This window comes from Sphaeramia orbicularis, chromosome 18 (assembly GCF_902148855.1).
Source record: "Sphaeramia orbicularis chromosome 18, fSphaOr1.1, whole genome shotgun sequence".
Classification (NCBI taxonomy): domain Eukaryota; kingdom Metazoa; phylum Chordata; class Actinopteri; order Kurtiformes; family Apogonidae; genus Sphaeramia; species Sphaeramia orbicularis.
This window is the reverse complement of record NC_043974.1, coordinates 25376255-25396977: the sequence shown is the minus strand read 5'-3', so window position 1 is coordinate 25396977 and position 20723 is coordinate 25376255. Positions and strand designations below refer to the sequence as shown.

General features: G+C 37.1%; 1 protein-coding gene across 1 annotated transcript; it reads right to left on the bottom strand.

Moving 5' to 3' along the window:
* Nucleotides 1-260: 260 nt before the first annotated feature.
* Nucleotides 261-20353, bottom strand: LOC115438203 (transcriptional-regulating factor 1-like). The gene is made up of 11 exons (XM_030161644.1): nucleotides 20223-20353; nucleotides 16813-18194; nucleotides 11322-11539; nucleotides 6723-6928; nucleotides 6266-6420; nucleotides 6061-6164; nucleotides 5733-5793; nucleotides 3467-3555; nucleotides 3064-3186; nucleotides 1285-1385; nucleotides 261-1154 (listed from the first exon to the last, which is right to left on the bottom strand). Exons 2-11 carry the CDS (start codon nucleotides 18173-18175, stop codon nucleotides 632-634), a joined length of 2943 nt encoding a protein of 980 aa, XP_030017504.1. The 5' UTR covers nucleotides 18176-18194; nucleotides 20223-20353; the 3' UTR covers nucleotides 261-631.
* Nucleotides 20354-20723: the final 370 nt, after the last annotated feature.

The window sequence follows — 20723 nt, the reverse complement described above, 5'->3', positions numbered from 1 at the left end:
TCTCTTTTTATAGTGGATAATTTTTGAGGCTGTTGTCTTTTTTTTCTTATAGTGGATAATTTTTGGGCCTTTCTCTTTTTTTTTCTTATAGTGGAGAATTTTTTGGGCTGTTCTCTTTTTTTCTTATAGTGGATAATTTTTGGGCTGTTCTATTTTTTTCTTATAGTGGATAATTTCTGGGCTGTTCTCCTTTTTTTCTTATCATGAATAATTTTTGGGCCTTTCTCTTTTTTTTCTTAAAGTAGATAATTTTTGGGCTGTTGTTTTTTTTTCTTATAGCGGATCATTCTTGGGCCTTTTTCTTTTTATTCTTATATTGGATAATTTTTTGGGCTGTTGCACCTCTGGGCCACCGCAGTTTGGGGACACTACTGCTATTTGATGAAGTATGTTGAAGGAAGGGGGATCGTGTTTTTGACCCCGTGGTAACTAGAACGGTAATAGATGGAGTTTAATTCACGTCACCGGTGTAAATATCGGTGATCCTGTCCTTAATGTAAAGCAAATGGAGTCTTCATCTGTATTCTTACCCCATTCCCATTGAAAACACAAAAATCTATTCAGAAGTTCTCAAAAACTTAGTTTGAATGAAATGCATGTCGATGTGTCTAATGCTTTAGGGACGCTACTGCTACTGCCATTTGATCGGCTCCTTACCGCCTCCTGTCTGGGCCCTGTCCTTCGCATCTGTGCTGCAGTAGAATGAAGGGGGGTCATGGTTGTGTCCGTATGAGCCCCATGTTTGCTGAAATGGTAAAACAGAACCAGACTCTCTTTGACTTGGATCAGCACCGTCAATACTGGTGATTACATGTGAGTTTGCTGAGTTGATGTTGCTGTACGTCACTGCGGTACTGTGATCTAAGACACTGGTATCACTTGGGGATATGTTACTACTGCTGGTTATAGAACTGATGACATTGTTTGCATTCTTGTTGCTGCTGGATGTTCCAGCGAGGCCAGAGGAGGAAAACGTCAGAACCGGAGCCTGAGGCGGGAGCAGATTGCCGCTTGGCATGAGGTTGTTGGAGGGACGAGTGAGGGCCAGACGCTGAGTGAGGATCTGCTGCTGGAGCCGTCTGTCGGTCCAGTCCTCCTGCGGTTGCCGATGGATCTTCATGTGAGCGTTACGGGACTTGATCTTATAAAACATTCTGAAGAGAAGAAAAAGAAAGCACGAGAGGAGGAGAAATGAAGAGTTGAAAATCAAAACCATGTGTTGACTTGCCCTGAAGCGTAAACACTCAGGGTGCAGCTTCTTTTAATCTAACTGGTCGTACTCACTTGCCACACAGTTTACAAGGGAAGAAACTGGCCAATGAGGGAACAGGGACCGCCTCCTCCAGTCCCATCTGTCTCTCCATTGGCTGACAGATGGGTGTCACCTATGAAACGCAACAAATTGTGAGCTGCAGTGCTGCTTGTTGACTTGTTGAGCTGCATTCCACACTGGATAACCACGTAATGAACTTAACTCATTACAAAACACTGCACAAATACTCCATAGTCATTGCATTCAAAGCAAGACTATTCTACTCTGTTTCAACTCAATTAATCCTGTTTGTCTGATCCTGCTGGAACAGACTGCCGAACATTATGTGACCGTACAGAACGCAGAAACAGGAGACATCAGTGGAAAACCTTAAAGTTAATGGGACGTCATGACTAAAGATAAAACATGTAAATATTTTATTCATGCTGAACCAGGGGTCTGGAACCCATGGCTCCTGGGCCAAATGTGGCTCTTTAGCCTCTCTCTATAGCTCCCATTGTCAAAAAACATTTAAGGAACATTTTGAAATAAACTGAATAAATCATTACTTTTTAACATTATTATAGGCCTAAATCTATTCTAACTTTGTCCATCTGCCAAAATGCACAGGCTATACACGGAATAAAATATTTTTTTAACAGCATATAAACCAAAATGTATTTTTTTTTTTTTTGCCAAATTCAAGATACAATACATGATACTCAATTTGCATTTGTTTGTAGTTTTGTCCGTTTAAAAGTCAGCCTCTACATGAAAGTTGAGCTTTTTCTCAATTACACAATATGATTATGTTTTGGAAATAGTGTCCATCATTAAAAAAAAAAAAATGTTGAATGTTTTTTTCATTGCAGTTGTATAATTTCATAAGTGCACCACACATTGCTTTATTGTAATGGATATACAAAGTTAAATAGCAAACTAATCACAAATAGGCTACATCAGAACAGCCACCTCATGGTAAAATGTAGATGGGTTTAAATATTTTTTTCATGGCTCCAGTTAGATTTCTTTCTTCTTTTCTGAGACAAATATGGCTCTTTAGGTTGTAAAGCTTGCCGACCCCTGTGCTAAACCTTTACAGCACAGGTGTTAAACATGCGGCCCGGGGGCCAAATCCAGCCCGCCAAAGGGTCCAGTTCGGCCCCTAGGATGAATTTGTGAAATGCAAAAATTACACTGAAAATATTAATCCTTTTAGTTCAGGTTCCAAATACAGACCAATTTAATCTGCAATGGGTCAAATCAGTAAAAAACTATCAGAATAACCGATAAATAATCACAACTCCAAATTTTTCCCTTTGTAAATGTAAACATTTTCATGTCATTGTACTGTATTTACACTAAAACAAACTAACATTTCACAAATACACAAATAACCTGAACAAATATGAACATTTTCAAATGCCTGAAGTGTAATTTTAACAATATTCTGCCTGTTATTAAATGTTTTGTGTGTTTGTAGATCCACTGTGATCTGTGCGTTGTAATTTACATGTTCAAATGATAAACTGAGGCAGAATATTGTTAAAATTGCACTTAGTTTTCTTAAGAAATTTCAGTTTGTTCATATTATTCCCATTGTATTAAAGGACAGATGGCAGATGTAAACCTTTTCATTGCATAATTTTACTTTTTTCGCTCTAAAACACAGAGGAAAGTTTGGAGTTGACTTTATTCATATATTATTATGTTATTTTTTCACTGGTCCGGCCCACTTCAGATCAAATTTGGCTTAATGTGGCTCCTGAACTAAAATGAGTTTGACACCCCTGCTTTCCAGTGTTTCTTACCCTCTTCTGCTCCGTCACCTCTGTGTTTCTATTCTCCTCCTCTTTCAGTTTTTTCTGCTTATCCTGAAGCTTCTTGCTCAAATAATAAAACTCAACACACTGGCGCACAGTCTTTGTCTTCACCTGCAACACACACACACACACACATACACATAAATACCTTAATGGTACTTCAGAGTAGCACTCATATAAATATACCTGCAAATTATAGATCGCAGATTGAACATCGTCATTATAACACTTTTAAATGTGCGCAAATTGCTGTACTTTCCCAGTGTTCTCGATGAGTCACCAAACAGGTAAAAGATTCAGGAAAAATGGAGCTTCCGGAAATATTTTCATGCCATTAAAATGGATTTTAAACTCAAATATAAATGAATGGATACATAAAAATCGGTCATACCATTATATGTATGAGTGGAAATTCTTTCCCATAAGTCTCCAGAGCTGCACCGAAGAGGCTCTTTTCATTGTCTGTCCAATAATCAGTACCTAGATACAGAGAGACAGGGATAGAAAGGAGGGCATGGGAAACAATGAGAACAAATACCTAAAGGTCAGCCTTCAGACTGGCTGTTAGAAGTGCAGACTTTAAATGATTCAGGAGGCCACAAGCTAGCTGGAGGCTCTAAAAAGGAACACACGGAGGGTTTTAGACGTCTAAAAGTTACCGTGCTGTTGTCACTTGGCTAAAGTTTTTAAGAAGTTGCATTGCGTACAAGGATACACCTACTACATGTAGTAGCAGAACAATGCCTGCTCTGTACTCACATGGTACTTGGTGGATTTACATTCACAGAGACAAAGAAAGAGAGGGAGAAAGGATGGCATGTGTTGAAAGTAGCAGGAGGTCTGGACTTCTACAAAGGCTCCTATTGTACGTACGATGGGAGTGGATCCCCTTTGTTGAGTCACATTTTGTTAGGGAAACAGGTGTTTAATGTTGTAAGGAAATACTGATACAAATGCCTGAAAAAGCAACATTTCCTGCTATTTCTTGTATTCCTGTCGGGCAAAATTCAGAAACCCAATGAGTGCCAAAAGACGGGGTTTCATACAGTATACAACTATAAAGATCAATTTACTATGGGTTTAATAAGAGTTAAATGCCAATAGGTACCGACCAAACTATAATAATTACTGCTGCATATTAGGGAGATCTGGAATGAGATTGAAAACTCTATGAAACAATCTCTTTCTTTAATAAATTTAAAAAGCGTCTTAAGCAAAAACTGTTGCTGCTTTATGCTTAATGTAACCCCACACGACCTAATGAACCAAAGCAAAAGAGGAAACATAAACAAATAGAACTACATCAAAAATACGCCTGACCCAAAACCCCGCTGGCTGACATACAAATCATGTAAACTCTTTATTTATGTGGATAAAGCCCCATGTCTGACGATGAAATTTCCTGACAATATTGGAATGTGCTGACTACAATAGGACTCAGGAAAAGGAAATGAATCATCGTTAGGTAGATAGACAAATATTTACCTCTGCCAGGAAAAATTGTGATCACTTTGCTTTGAGTGTTTGCATGTTTGTTTGTTTGTTTGATAGCAAGATAACTCAAAAAGTTATGGATGGATTTTCATGAAATTTTCAGGAAATGTTGATACTGGCAGAAGGAACAACTGATTAAATATTGGTGGTGATGGGGGGGGGGTAGGATTGATCCGTTTTGGTGGAGATCTGCGCTCTCCGAGTGCTTTTGTTGTTCAATATATGTTTGTAGTTTATTTAAAACATTTGTATTTATTAAAGATTATAATGTAAATTGTGTCTCTTATCACATGTATAATTTTAATTGTTTGTACAGGGTGGGGAAGCAAAATTTACATTGAACATTTAGATGTTTTTTCTCAGCAGGCACTACGTCAATTGTTTTGAAACCAAACATATATTGATGTCATAATCATACCTAACACTATTATCCATACCTTTTCAGAAACTTTTGCCCATATGAGTAATCAGGAAAGCAAACGTCAAAGAGTGTGTGATTTGCTGAATGCACTCGTCACACCAAAGGAGATTTCAAAAATAGTCGGAGTGTCCATAAAGACTGTTTATAATGTAAAGAAGAGAATGACTATGAGCAAAACTATTACGAGAAAGTCTGGAAGATACTATTAAAGAAGAATGGGAGAAGTTGTCACCCGAATATTTGAGGAACACTTGCACAAGTTTCAGGAAGCGTGTGAAGGCAGTTATTGAGAAAGAAGGACGACACATAGAATAAAAACATTTTCTATGATGTCAATTTTCTTGTGGCAAATAAATTCTCATGACTTTCAATAAACTAATTGGTCATACACTGTCTTTCAATCCTTGCCTCAAAATATTGTAAATTTTGCTTCCCCACCCTGTAATAAGTTTGTAATAAATTTTATAATAAACAAGAAAAGCACTCGGAGATCACAGACCTCCGCCAAGACAGATCTGTGCCCCCCCCCCCCCCCCAGAAATTTGTGATGTTAAAATGTGGTCATGAGCCTAAAAAGGTTGGGAACCACTGGTGTAGAGAATGTTAGAGATCATAAAATACATATAGACAATTGTAGCACAAATCTCTGGTTTATGAGCAAAGAATCACGGTAAGGAGTGACGGAGTTTTAACATTAGAACTGAGTAGAGGTGTTAGACTGAGGTCAAAGGTCAAAGGTTACCCGAGTAGTGGTAGTCTCCCGTTGGCGCAGGTTTTGAGAACAGCAGCATCTCCAGTGTGGCCTGAACAAGAGAAATGGATGGAGGAACAGATGTGGCATGCAATGGTTCTAAAGAGAAATGAGTAAATGTGGAAGAAAGAAAGAAAGAGTGAAAGAACCCAAGAAAGAAAGAAAGAAAGAAAGAAAAAGAGTGGAATAAATGTCAGAGGTTGATTGAGTGAGTAATGATGAATGGAGGTAAGTAATGATGGATGAATGCATGGTGGCACGAATGAGTGGATGAAAAGTTAAAGAGTATATGAAGAATCCAAATGGGTCATGATTTTACCATTGTGTTACCCTGACAGGAATGCAGGCAGTGCAGAGCCAGCTCTGTGTTACTGCCCCCTCCTGGCAGGCAGCTGGAATTACACATGGACAGCAGCTTCTCCACTGTGTGATCCCAACACATACACGCAAAATGTGGACATAGATCAGTCTTCAAATGTTATGAAATCATGTCAGATAATGAGATGTTGCGGGCTGTAGTTTACCTTGGTCTTGTGAGGTGATGCTCTCTGTTAGCTCATCCCATGGTTTCCATAGCAACTGTTCCTTTGGCAATTCCTCTGATGGCCACACCTCTGACCCGTCATGAGTTAAACAAGGGGGAAGATCGGCCTGGAAGTCTGGACCCACGTTGATACATCTGAAAAATGGGTGAAAAATTAGACAAAATAAAAGCAATAAGTTCAATCCAATCTAACTTTATTTGTAAAACACTTTAAAACAACCACAGTGGACCAAAGTGCTATACAGAAGAATAAATAAAACCACTATAAAAGAATAAAATACAAAAATAGATTAAAAGTCATAGAACTGTAAAAAAAAAAAAAAAAAAAAAAAAGAAAACAATCCTGTACAGAAGAATAAAGAAAACCTTAATAAAAGAATAAAATACAAAGTTAATTATAGAAATGTCAAAGGTCCAAGTGAATGTTCTCTACTCACGGTAAAACTGCACACCCCTCCTCATCTTCTCCACACACTACTTCGTCCTGTCTGTGATGGACAGATGAAAGAGAGGAGTAGAGCCCCGCCCCCCTGCGGAATGGGTTGAGGAGGGGTCGAGGAGTGTAGCGGGTCCTTTTCTGACCTCTGCTAGACTGAAGGATGCTGGGAAATGGAGTTCCAGTGTAGTTTGGGGAGTTTTCTCGCTGTAAGACCAAAACAAAAAGCATTTTTACTGTCGCCTCCCCCTCTTTTATACATGTTACTTAAAACGGAAAGATTTTGATGTCATGTTTGGAGTCAGTTTCAAAAGAAAAGTGACAACATCAATACGACTCTACTGAACTGTTTTGATCTAAAGACTTAAAGAGAATAATGTCAATATAATAAAACACAAGATAATCTCTGACATGTAGCAGGAGCAGTGGAACACATGCCTTTGACTCCTATCTTGTCTGTCTTTTCAACATGTCTAAAAATAAAAACCCAGACTAAGGCTGTGGTTTTAGAATGCAGGTGGAATTAACGTAATTTCTTGATGCCAAACGATTTATGTACCCGCCCACTATGTCTGTCTGGCATCCCCAGTCTGGCATGTGCTGCCTGGCACACTTATACCTGGTTAACCTGCTTTTACTGATGGAAATATGACAATAATGTGCAAACTTCTCAACTGTCAAGGTATGATCTTAGTAGTATTAGTGCGAAGTGTAACCCTTAAAGACCTCGATTTATTTCTTATTTTATCCTCTGCATTTAGGGAAAATCAACTTCAACTTAATTTATCCTTAGAAAAAAATTTAATGTGCAGCAGGGGTCATAAACACATCCATAGAAACAGCACCCCAAAACAAACGACAATGGTCCAGTGGGGCAGTCCACAAGTTAATTGTCATAATGGCCATGGGCTTTAAAAGATAATAAATGATCACATAATAAACTAGAAAAGCACTCGGAGAGCACAGACCTCCGCCAAGGCAGAACAGTCTTTCCCCTCCCCCCAAATCACCACCAAAATTTAATAATTTGTTCCTTGTGCCAGTATCAACATTTCCTGAAATTTTCATCCAAATCCGTCCATAACTTTTTGAGTTATCTTGCATACGGACAGACAGACAAACAAACCAACGCTGGCAAAAACATAACTTCCTTAGCAGAGGTAAAAATGTGTAGATGTCAGCCAAGTGAATTCAGATTCCTAATAGTCACAGGAATAAAAGGATCTCTAGCACATCTAGTTCTCAATTCAGGATGCCTAAAACGGCTCAAATGAAACTCCTCAAAGAGCTATTTTCTTATATTTAATATAGCTGAAGCTCAGGTAAATTCAAAGGTTTTTATATCAGAACAGAGAAAACTAAAGCAAAAGTTTTTTTTTTTTGTTTTTTTTTTAACAAAATGTTTCATTAACTAAATATGAAACCTAGCATCTATATAAGAGGTAGCCTGTGGGCACCTGGAAGCCCTCAGGGACCACAGAAGTTGCCCGCACAGCATGTTCTGAAAATAGCACTAGTCACTACTGGGCTTCGTCAAAAAATTGCATTTCACCCATAAAGACCCAAACAGCTGCTGTCAATTACACTGCAAAAATCAAAATCTTACCAAGTGTATTTTTCTCAATTCTAGTCAAAATATCTCATCACACTTAAAATAAGACATAATCACCTAAAGAGTAGAATAAGATTTTTAAGATCTATTGTCTAAAAATAAGTTCTTATACCTCACTGAAAAGTTACTCTTTAGGTGATTATGTCTTATTTTAAGTGTGATGAGATATTGTGATTAGAAATGAGAAAAATACACTTGGTAAGGTTTAGATTTTTTTCCAGAGCAAAACCCTCTAACTGATGTAAAATGTTTATTAACTTCTAATCCACTAATCCTATCAACACATGTAAATAATTGATGTAAAAAACAGTTCTTCATCTTTTCATGGTCATCAGACATGACCCATTTTGATGTTTAGAGGCTCCGTAGTTACCATGGAAACACTGACATCTTCTACAACATTGATTCACCAGTAAAAGCCATAGAGTTGGATCAATGATAGTGGATGAAGACACTTGTTTTTACATTCAGTTGTTGATATCTTTGCTGAAAAAAATCACTTTTTCTTCAGTTTTCTCTGTTTCTGAAATAATAACCCTCAAATTTAATCAGAGCTTTTATGAACGTCTCCATTATCAGCAAATTAAATTAATGTTCAGTTCATGATATATTTTACCAACAAAGTCACATTTTCGTCCGTTTTTGCTGTTTCTGATATAATTAATTTGAGCTTTTATGAACATCTACATGATCAGTTACTTAAATATTGGCAAATATCTGATTTACACTTAAAAACGCAAAAAAACAGAGGATAATATTATAATAAATGGTGATAAATCACTTAAGAAAGGTTAAATAGAGAGAAAAAATCATTTGGGAAGAGAAATAAAAGTAGTACTGGGTCTTTATGGGTTAATTATGTTACTGGCATTGATGCAGATTAACCTCCTGAGACCCAGCTATGGGTTTTCTGTCCACATTTGTGGACAAGAGCTTCCCAACTTAATACAAAAAAAAAACAAAAGAAAACTGTCCACCACAAAGGGCATTCCATAAAATCCATAAAATTTGAAAAACTGCATCTGAAAAAACTGTTGCATCATGATGTTTCCAATATAGGCACTTATTTAATAAAAAACAAAAAAAGCTTGTACTTCGCTGACATTTCCTGGGTCTCAGGAGGTGAAAAACGTCAGCATTGAATATAAGTCTTAGAAACAATTTTTTTTTTTATGTACATATGAACTCAAGCAGGTGCAGCCCAAGAAATAAAAACATGGCAGAAAGTGAAAGAACACTTCACAATGATCGGAAGGAGCAGCTATTTTGTTCACTAGTGAAAGAAATGTGTGTGTCTCATATGTGGCCACGGCGAAGTGTCACAATATAGAGCGACACGACAGTATGTGGCACAAAAGTATTATTTCTGTTCATCCCTTATCACAACTCTTGCCAGTTTTGTATAAACAAGTCTATTTGTGGTATTTATGTTTTTGTTCATTATGTCGTATTTGAAGCATGAAGGAAATGACTGTGGTTCATACAAATAGGACATAATGCACAAAAGTAGAAATGCGGCAAATGGGTGCATTCATACAAAACTGGCAAGAGATGTGATAAGAGATTATATATGAAATAAATATTGTTGCATGTTAAAAATGTCTATGTTTCCTTCCAAGGGAAATTGTTGTTAATAATTATTGTGAGGATTATCATGTGATCAGAAGAAGAAGAAGAAGAAGAAGAAGAAGAAGAAGAATAGTCTAATGATTCATTTTTTATTTTTATTTTATTGAGTTTATTAAACAGTAAAAATCTCCCTGGGATTAACAAAGTTCATCCATATCTGCATTATTACTATCATTAATATTACCATTCAAGGTGATCCATGCAACTTTACATTATCCAGGAAGTTTGTAATAAACAATTCACCCTTTGTATTAGTTAAACTCTATGCGTTTTACTGGTGAATCAATGTTGTATAAAATGACGGTGTTTCCATGTTCACTATGGAGCCTCTGAACGTCCAAATGGGTCATTAAAAGACAACAAACTGCATTTTACACCGATTATTTACGTGTATTGAAAAGATTAGTGGCTCAACAGGTATTAAACAGTTTATCTCAGTAGATGATTGTGGTTGATAGTGGATGTTTGGGTTTTTATGGGTTAACCCTTTCATGCATGAATTATGAGAACCTTAATCAAGATTTTTTTTTTTCCTGACTGTTTTTATTCTTCTTTAGACATGAAAAAAAGAATGCAATTGAATTTTTTTTTTTTTTTTTTTTTTTTATGAACCTATTTTTCATGCAGTTCCAAAAATGTCCACCCAGCTGGACACCATGCATTTAATTTTGGAAGTAAAGAAACATGTATTTACTGATATATTGTGTGAAAACTACGAAATAAAAACATTTTTAATGCTGCTAATCTGTTGTTTTCTCACATTTCAACATACTCTAATACTAGTCATTACTCACTTCATGGAGATATTATGCAAAATAATAATAATAATTTAAAAAAAACAACTTTTAATTGCAATTTAATAACGATAACAAGCAATTAATTTACACTCAAACATGTTAACGCAGATCAAGTTTATCTAGAATAGCAAATTTACAGTAATGGTACGAATTTCAGTGTTTAAGATGATGCATAAGTGTCCACTGTTTTGGCTGATATGGAAGTAAAACAACAAAATACATGAATATACAAGAGAACAGCTGTAGAAAAGCTGTCCACTGTAGTGACCACTATGCATGAAAGGGTTAATCTGAGCTGTTATGAACATCTACATTATCAGTAAATTAAATAGAAGAAAAAACTTGATTTTCACTGAAATTTCTCTAAATACAGAGGACAACAGTACTATAAATGGTGATAAATCATGTAAGAAAGGTTTTAATGGAAAACAAAATTCATTTGGGAACTACCACACAAGTCACACTGTGTATTTATGGGTTAAAGGAGATGGATTTTTTTTTATATTTCCCTTATTTGCCAACTGTTCACTGCAGCGATAACAGCAGAATTGCCACTCTTTACCTGCAGCTGTGACTGGCTGACATTGGCAGGTCCGTTCCGTACTGTCTGGCCCACCATGTAAGGAACTCCACTTCCCCCTGCCATGTAATAACTGCCAGAAGAGTGAGACGGATGAGGATGAAGGGAGGGATAACTAGTTCTGGCTGGATGGAGGATCGGCCGCTGAGATGGTGAGGGTAGCAGTGATGATTCAGACGACTGAACGACATCGTGTGGCGCTAGGAGAAGAAAAACAGGAAGGAAAAGAATATTAAAAGGAGGGTGAAACCAAAAAGGGGAATGACAGAAGAATTTTATGAAAAGCCTTGAAGTTAAGATCACAGTCTTTGTATCTGTGCTGACAGGGGAGCTGTACCCCACATCAACACTACATCTCTGTATTATCTGAAGCTTCTAACCACTTCTTATTAAACCACATTATCAGTAACATATTTTCAGCTGCTTTTATATTTATGACATTTTGTTTTTTAAGTGATACCAGATTCATATCTAACAGCACATGTACAATGCTACAAACGATAAAACTATGACAATACACGAAAACAATATATGTCATTTTTCATCAGTTTTGTAAATGAAAAATGAATAATTTGCATATGGGAAACAGGAAACTGTAGAAACGCTCCTTCAAAAAGACCCACTCTGTAAATTTACATGTGGGTATTAACCTGTGGTTTTGAGTAAAGACGAAAAAAGTCACTTTTGTCTCGCTGGCACATTTAGGTAAACATTATGACTGAAGTTGAACTCAGAAGAGTGTAAGAAATTCCATTTTTGGGTGTGATAACTGATAGTATCTTGTGTTGGTATCTTGAATCTAAAGCCACTAATTTTCCCTCATAGTTCCTATTGTGTGACGCTTCAGTGAAACACATGCAAAACCAACACTAATCCAGTTTAACCGCTACAGAAAAGAGTTGTTTTATTAGAGTATTATACACAAAGTAATACAATATTCACACATTTTACACATTTACGCTTTTAAAGCTGCACAGATGATGTATAAAGTAGAAAATGATTTACCTGCAAATGGTATTTAGAGATTGTTCAAGTTTAAACACAATTATTATGAAGTGGGAGGAACAGGAAGGGGTTGAGAAAAAAATAGATAAATAGCTGTTAAAAGGGTAAAACTGTGTAATGGATCTAACAAGGAATTAAGGACGTGTGATTCATTTTACACAAATATATAATTAGATATATAAACTAACACATATAGATAGAAGTGATGCATGATTATGACATAGATTTGTTGTATTCAATGCTTGTAAATAAAATTTTTCTTTCTTTATTTTTATTTTCTGTAGATTACAGGCTAACGCTTCATGAAATTGTAAGGAGAGTATTTGGTTCTGTTTCAGGGCTACTTTAATCCTTTAACAACGGCAATCTCTCTGGCACTGCATTTTTCATTTTACAGTATTCAAATAACTGTCATTCCTGAACTGTTTGTGCTCTCCACAAAATTCAAATGGGATTGGAAAGCTGAGATCCTGAGGTTTACAACACTATATAAGACTTTATGGTAGCAATGTGGAACTCTATTAAAAGTAGAAAGGAACAGTTTCAGAGACTTCCGCACAGGCTAAAAAAAAATGCCTGGAAATAACAAAAAAATATGAAGTCATAATATGGATACTGAATGTTCAAGACTAAAAAGCATGTTTGAGCAGATGTAAAATAGTTGAAAGTTAATTTCTTAGTTTCATTATGGACAGTTACAGTTGTTTCTCATAATAAATATGCTTTTACTTTTTACTAAAACACACCGTTTTGAGCATTTATTATTTATAATAATGATAATTAATGGCCAGATATTGAAAGTTAAGTTCTTCCCGAAAACAAAGGTGCAAAAGAATTGGCCAAAAAAGTCATTTTCTGACACTGCAAAGAAAACATTAAGACACCATGGTAGCCTGTTATAGTGGCAGTCTTAAGATCGGCTTGGTTTAGTATCACTAGCCTTGTAGCATAATTGTCTAAGTCTTTGTTTTTTGTTTTTTTAATTATAGCCAATGATGAAAAATTGCACTGCAGCAGTGTTAGGAGAGTAAAGTTATAATTTGGCCAAAAATATGACTTTATAGCAGTTATGCTAAGAGGCTAACAACATGTACCATGGGTCTGTGTGATAAGATATAGGCCCAATCCCAATTCACCCCTTGGCCCTACCCTTTACCCCTACCCCTCCATTTTGCACATTCACGTGAAGGGGTGTCCCGATTTGCAATGAGTCGGAGGAGAAGGGCTAAGGGCTGTGTGACCCTCGAAATGGAGATTTTTCAGGACCACACTACAAAAGGAGGGGTATGAGAAATCTCCCATAATTCTGTTCGAATCATTGGCAAGATGGAAGTAAACACAGCTAAAAAGTGCAGCAGTGTGATGAAAGAAACACACAAATGTACATATTTTTTTCGGAAACAACTTAATCATTTGCTCGACCCTTCAATCCTGTTTCAGTGTGTTATAGATCGCATTTCTGTGGTTTGCAGTTGATCGCTGTAAAACAATACCCAAAGCCCATACAATAGAGACTGTTACAGCTGCTGACGACATGGGGAATTATTTCGGAAATAAAGTTGTCACCAAGGCTATAATATTTTTGGGTTTTCATAATAGTTTAGTTTTATTTAGTTTAGACTTTTTATTTCTCTAATTCAGTTAGTTTTAATTACTTTTTAGAGCAGATTTGCTAGTTTTTATTAGTTTTTGTTATTTTCTAAATGCTTAGTTTTAGTTTAGTTTTAGTTTTTTTTATATATTTTATCTTCTTTGCCGTCGTATTCAAATAAATCCCGTACAGGACTCTGCTACTTTCTCCAAACTTTAGTCTCCATGTTTCCAGGTAACACTGGGAACGACTCTAAACAAGTGACGAGAAGCGACGGACCGTTAAATATAATATGGTGTCGCCAGCTAAAATTGCTTGGGGGAAATAAATTGATTTCATATCAATCCGACATTGACAAAGACGAAAATGAAGGGAATTTTATCCCTAATTTTTATACGTTTTAGTTAGTTTTGTAAGCACACAATATAGTTTCAGTTAGTTATCGTTTTTTTCTTTTAATTATAGTTTTTATTTATTTCAGTTAACGAAAATGTTTTTACAATTCTAGTTTTCGTCATTTCGTTTGTTTTCGTTAACAGTAATAACCTTGGTTGTCACATCTGTTTATAGCGGCATTGATGGAATTAAGGACGTGTGATTCATTTTACACAAATATATAATTAGATATATAAACTAACACATATAGATAGAAGTGATGCATGATTATGACATAGATTTGTTGTATTCAATGCTTGTAAATAAAATTTTTCTTTCTTTATTTTTATTTTCTGTAGATTACAGGCTAACGCTTCATGAAATTGTAAGGAGAGTATTTGGTTCTGTTTCAGGGCTACTTTAATCCTTTAACAACGGCAATCTCTCTGGCACTGCATTTTTCATTTTACAGTATTCAAATAACTGTCATTCCTGAACTGTTTGTGCTCTCCACAAAATTCAAATGGGATTGGAAAGCTGAGATCCTGAGGTTTACAACACTATATAAGACTTTATGGTAGCAATGTGGAACTCTATTAAAAGTAGAAAGGAACAGTTTCAGAGACTTCCGCACAGGCTAAAAAAAAATGCCTGGAAATAACAAAAAAATATGAAGTCATAATATGGATACTGAATGTTCAAGACTAAAAAGCATGTTTGAGCAGATGTAAAATAGTTGAAAGTTAATTTCTTAGTTTCATTATGGACAGTTACAGTTGTTTCTCATAATAAATATGCTTTTACTTTTTTACTAAAACACACCGTTTTGAGCATTTATTATTTATAATAATGATAATTAATGGCCAGATATTGAAAGTTAAGTTCTTCCCGAAAACAAAGGTGCAAAAGAATTGGCCAAAAAAGTCATTTTCTGACACTGCAAAGAAAACATTAAGACACCATGGTAGCCTGTTATAGTGGCAGTCTTAAGATCGGCTTGGTTTAGTATCACTAGCCTTGTAGCATAATTGTCTAAGTCTTTGTTTTTTGTTTTTTTAATTATAGCCAATGATGAAAAATTGCACTGCAGCAGTGTTAGGAGAGTAAAGTTATAATTTGGCCAAAAATATGACTTTATAGCAGTTATGCTAAGAGGCTAACAACATGTACCATGGGTCTGTGTGATAAGATATAGGCCCAATCCCAATTCACCCCTTGGCCCTACCCTTTACCCCTACCCCTCCATTTTGCACATTCACGTGAAGGGGTGTCCCGATTTGCAATGAGTCGGAGGAGAAGGGCTAAGGGCTGTGTGACCCTCGAAATGGAGATTTTTCAGGACCACACTACAAAAGGAGGGGTATGAGAAATCTCCCATAATTCTGTTCGAATCATTGGCAAGATGGAAGTAAACACAGCTAAAAAGTGCAGCAGTGTGATGAAAGAAACACACAAATGTACATATTTTTTTCGGAAACAACTTAATCATTTGCTCGACCCTTCAATCCTGTTTCAGTGTGTTATAGATCGCATTTCTGTGGTTTGCAGTTGATCGCTGTAAAACAATACCCAAAGCCCATACAATAGAGACTGTTACAGCTGCTGACGACATGGGGAATTATTTCGGAAATAAAGTTGTCACCAAGGCTATAATATTTTTGGGTTTTTCATAATAGTTTAGTTTTATTTAGTTTAGACTTTTTATTTCTCTAATTCAGTTAGTTTTAATTACTTTTTAGAGCAGATTTGCTAGTTTTTATTAGTTTTTGTTATTTTCTAAATGCTTAGTTTTAGTTTAGTTTTAGTTTTTTTTATATATTTTATCTTCTTTGCCGTCGTATTCAAATAAATCCCGTACAGGACTCTGCTACTTTCTCCAAACTTTAGTCTCCATGTTTCCAGGTAACACTGGGAACGACTCTAAACAAGTGACGAGAAGCGACGGACCGTTAAATATAATATGGTGTCGCCAGCTAAAATTGCTTGGGGGAAATAAATTGATTTCATATCAATCCGACATTGACAAAGACGAAAATGAAGGGAATTTTATCCCTAATTTTTATACGTTTTAGTTAGTTTTGTAAGCACACAATATAGTTTCAGTTAGTTATCGTTTTTTTCTTTTAATTATAGTTTTTATTTATTTCAGTTAACGAAAATGTTTTTACAATTCTAGTTTTCGTCATTTCGTTTGTTTTCGTTAACAGTAATAACCTTGGTTGTCACATCTGTTTATAGCGGCATTGATGACTGCTGATGACATAACCGGTTTTGAAGGATTGTCTCATTTTATAGGTGAATATTTCTACCCCTAACCCTTGCAACTCCGTTTCAAGGGGTAGTGCCAAGTGCAAGGGGGAGGGGTAAGGGGGAGGGCCAAAGGGTGAATTGGGATTGGGCCATAGCTTCAGCTTTTCAGTCAATATTGTTTTGTTTTTCCATGTAATTTAACATCTTGTTGATTGAAATACTGAACTGAACTGATGTTATTTAGTTTCTTACCTGCACTGTTGCCATAGTCACTACCATGGGAAGATCTTAGGTTGTCCTCGATGCTGCTACAGTCCCCAGACGACTGTGGGAAGCAATGTGGCAGCACTGGGAACTTCCAGATGATCCCAGAGGAGTGAAGAGGAGGAAGAGACTGAAGCCGGGAAGGAAAGAACTGGAGCGTCCCAAGTGTTTCCCTTCCCTGGGAATGCGCCGATGCCCCGAGAGTACAAGGAGAGTCCATTTTGGAGGGCGAGTGGGAAGGAGGAGGCAAAGGTGTGGGAGGTGGACTGAGAACTGAAGACATGAGGTGAGACGACGTAGGGGGGGAGGGGAAAGACGGGAGAGAGGGGTGAGCAGGGGATGAGGATGAGGGCGGCAGGGGAGAGTCTGAGTCAAACGCACAGCTGAGTCTGGATTTGATGGACTCCAACTCCCACATTTGTCCGGAGGAATCCCCGCTGGGAACCACAGGGAACCTTCTCTTACGCTGAGAGAGGAAAGCATCAGAGAAAGAGTCCAGTTTCTGAGTGTACGTCCTGCTGTTAGTGCCCACAGGTGACCTCTGCGGTGGGAAACTTGAAGCCAAACCCTGTAGCCCCCCTCTCCATCTGCCCTCCCCAGACTGATTCATAACAGAGACATTCAACCAAGGACTTAGCTCCACTTCTGTTGGTTGAAGCTGATCCTCACCCGAGCCACTGCTGGATCCGTAATCTTCTTCTCTTCCTAAATAAGTATCTCTCACCACTGAATCCATCCTGCAGTGATCTAAACCGCCGTCGCTAAATCTTCCCGACGTAGTTTGTTTCATAAAGTGGCTTTCAATGTCGTAAGTCGTCTCAGTTTTGGGTTCGTAACCAGTGTGGGAGAAACTGTTGTAGTTTGCTTTGCCTCTGGGACCCACGCTGTCGTCAGTGCTACAATTCCTGTTGTTCAAAGCATCATTTGGGTTTCTGTAGCAATCGATTTTACTATAAAACTCATCTGCAGCACTTTCACAACTCTCCCCGTCGTCCCAAGTTTCTTCTTTTTTGCCGCTGCCGTACCAAGAGTCTACGAAATGTCCACTTTCTCCATCAAAATGGCTTCCTAAACTAGCATCCAGCCCACTTCCACTGGTGTTCAGGAGGCCTCTCTCTCCTCCGTTACTTCCTTTTCGTCCCTTAGAAGAGGCACCTGAAGCTGTGAAAGAGGAAATAGATTCTTCTCCTCTACTTCCATACTGCTGTAATGGATCCAGGGTGGGCTGGGCAGGTGAGTAGTCCACCTCAGGGCTCTGAAGGCTGGGCAGGTTGAGGTGAAGAGAAGGGTGGTGGTGGTGATGGTGGTGGTGGTGGCTGGGGTAGGTGTGGGTGGATGAACAGTCATCCATGATGGCTCGCTGGGGTTAGCTACAAAGCAAAGATAGACGAATAATTAAAGTATGAATGAGTAGTATTATCAAAGAGTTTTATTCAACATGATTTGTTTTAATGAGTTTAAAGGTTTGTAGCATTGGAGACATCTAGTGGTGAAACAGCAGATTACAACCAACTGAGTACACCTTCACACTCATCTACTGCAGCTACAAAAAACCTGCTTGTTAGTGTTTGTTTGGTTTGTTCTGGGGTTTTTTTTTTAGTTCAGCATTCTCAAGCACAGTAGATTTAATGTAGCTAGAAACATAGTGGTGCAACAGGATAAGATTACATGGACATGCAGTTGAGGAAAAAAATATTAGATCCATCAAAAGTCAGCAAAAACAATGGTTATGCAATCAAGTAGTAACTCCTGTGTGTATCATGTGACTAAAACAGGCAGAAAAGAAAACATGGAAAGCCTAAAAGCACTGTTTTTGTCAGTACAATGCCATAGATACTGATGTAAGACCTTAAGTGATTTTGGTTATTATCAAGAAAACATGGAAAATGGTTAGATATCAGCTCTGAAATTAAACTCTTATGAGCTATTTTTGTTGTTATCATTATATTTGTCCAAACAAACGTACCTTTAGTTGTACCAGGCATTAAAATGAACAAGAAATTGAAGAAAACAAGGGTGGTCTAATAATATTTTCCACGACTGTAAATGGTTCTCTCCAACATTCCAACTTATTTTTAGGGGATTATACAATAATACAAACAGTATTATGAATATCATCTTCCATTTCGGCAGTTCCATCAGCTTAAATCCCTATAATCTTACACTTTGGACCTTTAAATGTCAAATGCGGATTATCACTTAATGCCGAAACATATCAAGGTTTGTGTACCGGTATGAATATACTCAGACTCAGCTTTATTGTCATTCAATCAGTGGTTCATGATAGAATAATATAATTACCCAAGTTTTGTAGCATAAGAAAGAAAGATAAAAGAATAAAATGGAAAATAGAATATATATAAGGTAAGCAGGGTAGAATAAAACTACCATAAAACTATGTAAAAAAAAAAATATATATATATATATATTTATATGTACAAAATTACACAGTATGCAGCAACAGTACAGTTAAAGTGATGGTGCAAAAAGACGTGGCAAATGATTACCGTCTATGTATCCTACCTTAACCTCCTAAGACCCAGCTATGGGTTTTCTGCCCACATTTGTGGAGAAGAGTTTCACAACTTTATATGAACAAAAAAAAAAAAGAAAGAAAAGAAAACTGTCCACCACAAAGGACATTCCATACAAATTTTAAAAACTGCATCTGAAAAAACTGTTGTATCATGATGTTTCCAATATAGGCACTTATTTAATAAAAACCAAAAAAAAGCTTGTCCTTTGCTGACATTTCCTAGGTCTTAGGAGGTTAAACAAACCAGTTGTGAGTCCAAGAAGCGCTACTTTTTTAACAACAAAAAAAAATTTGCAAAATTCAAGCAAAAGAAAAGTTTGCTTGTTTTTCCATTATGGAGAAATTTTGCTCAGACCTTTTGACCCCGATTGCTCTTTTAGCGCCTTTTGCAGTACCGGTTAACACCTATAGCCCGACTTTTTCCTACCTCTAATGTAACTACTGGACATTTTGTGTAGTCATATTTGCCTTCAATAATAAATAAAGAAAAAGCTGAACAGATAAGTGGTTTTTCAGTGATAACGCAAATGCACAATGTGGCTTTAAGTGTTGCCGTACAACAGGAGATGCTAAAAAGCAAAAGAAAAACTACCGTTGCAATGAAACACAACGCAAATTATCTGATCTACAAATTCTCTCTACATTTGCTTCATATGACCAGAGCGAAGCAGCACCACATTTTTACAAAGTACTGACATTTACACATCGCGTTAAATCCTTAAATTGTCTGCCGCTTTTCTTCTGTTCTTGCGCTCTTGAAACTACAAGTAGGACGACGAGTGAGTCAGAAAGAGAAAGAACGAAGGAAGATCAGATGAAGAGACAAATACACTGTATACGTTTTGAGGTTTTTTTTCTTTACCGGTCTTGGGTGCTTAATTTCCTTCTCACATACATTCGTCCTCTGTTGTTCATGTTTTTGGGTTCTGGTTGTTCTTCAGAGTCGTTCTGACTGTTTTTGCTCTGATGTTCTCCACTGTCCTCTCTCAAAGTCCTTTACATCTGCATCTCCTGCTCTCTCTCTCTCTCACATAATCTCTCTCTTTTTCTGCACACGCACATACATACAAAATCTGCCACAAAATGGACAAACAACTACTGATAACGCACACCGCACACACTCATTGACTCATTCTCATACTGAGCGAAACACACGTACACACAGGAACACACACACACACACACTGACTTTCACACTCACATACATTAGAACTCGCAGGTGTCACAGGGGACCAGGGGGTAGTGATGCTGCCTCTCTGCCTTTCGTCGTCGTGGTAACCACATCCTGAGGAAACAAACGCTGACGGATCTCCCTCCTTTCAGCTATCTTTATCTCTCTACCCCCCCCCCCCCCCCCCCCTCC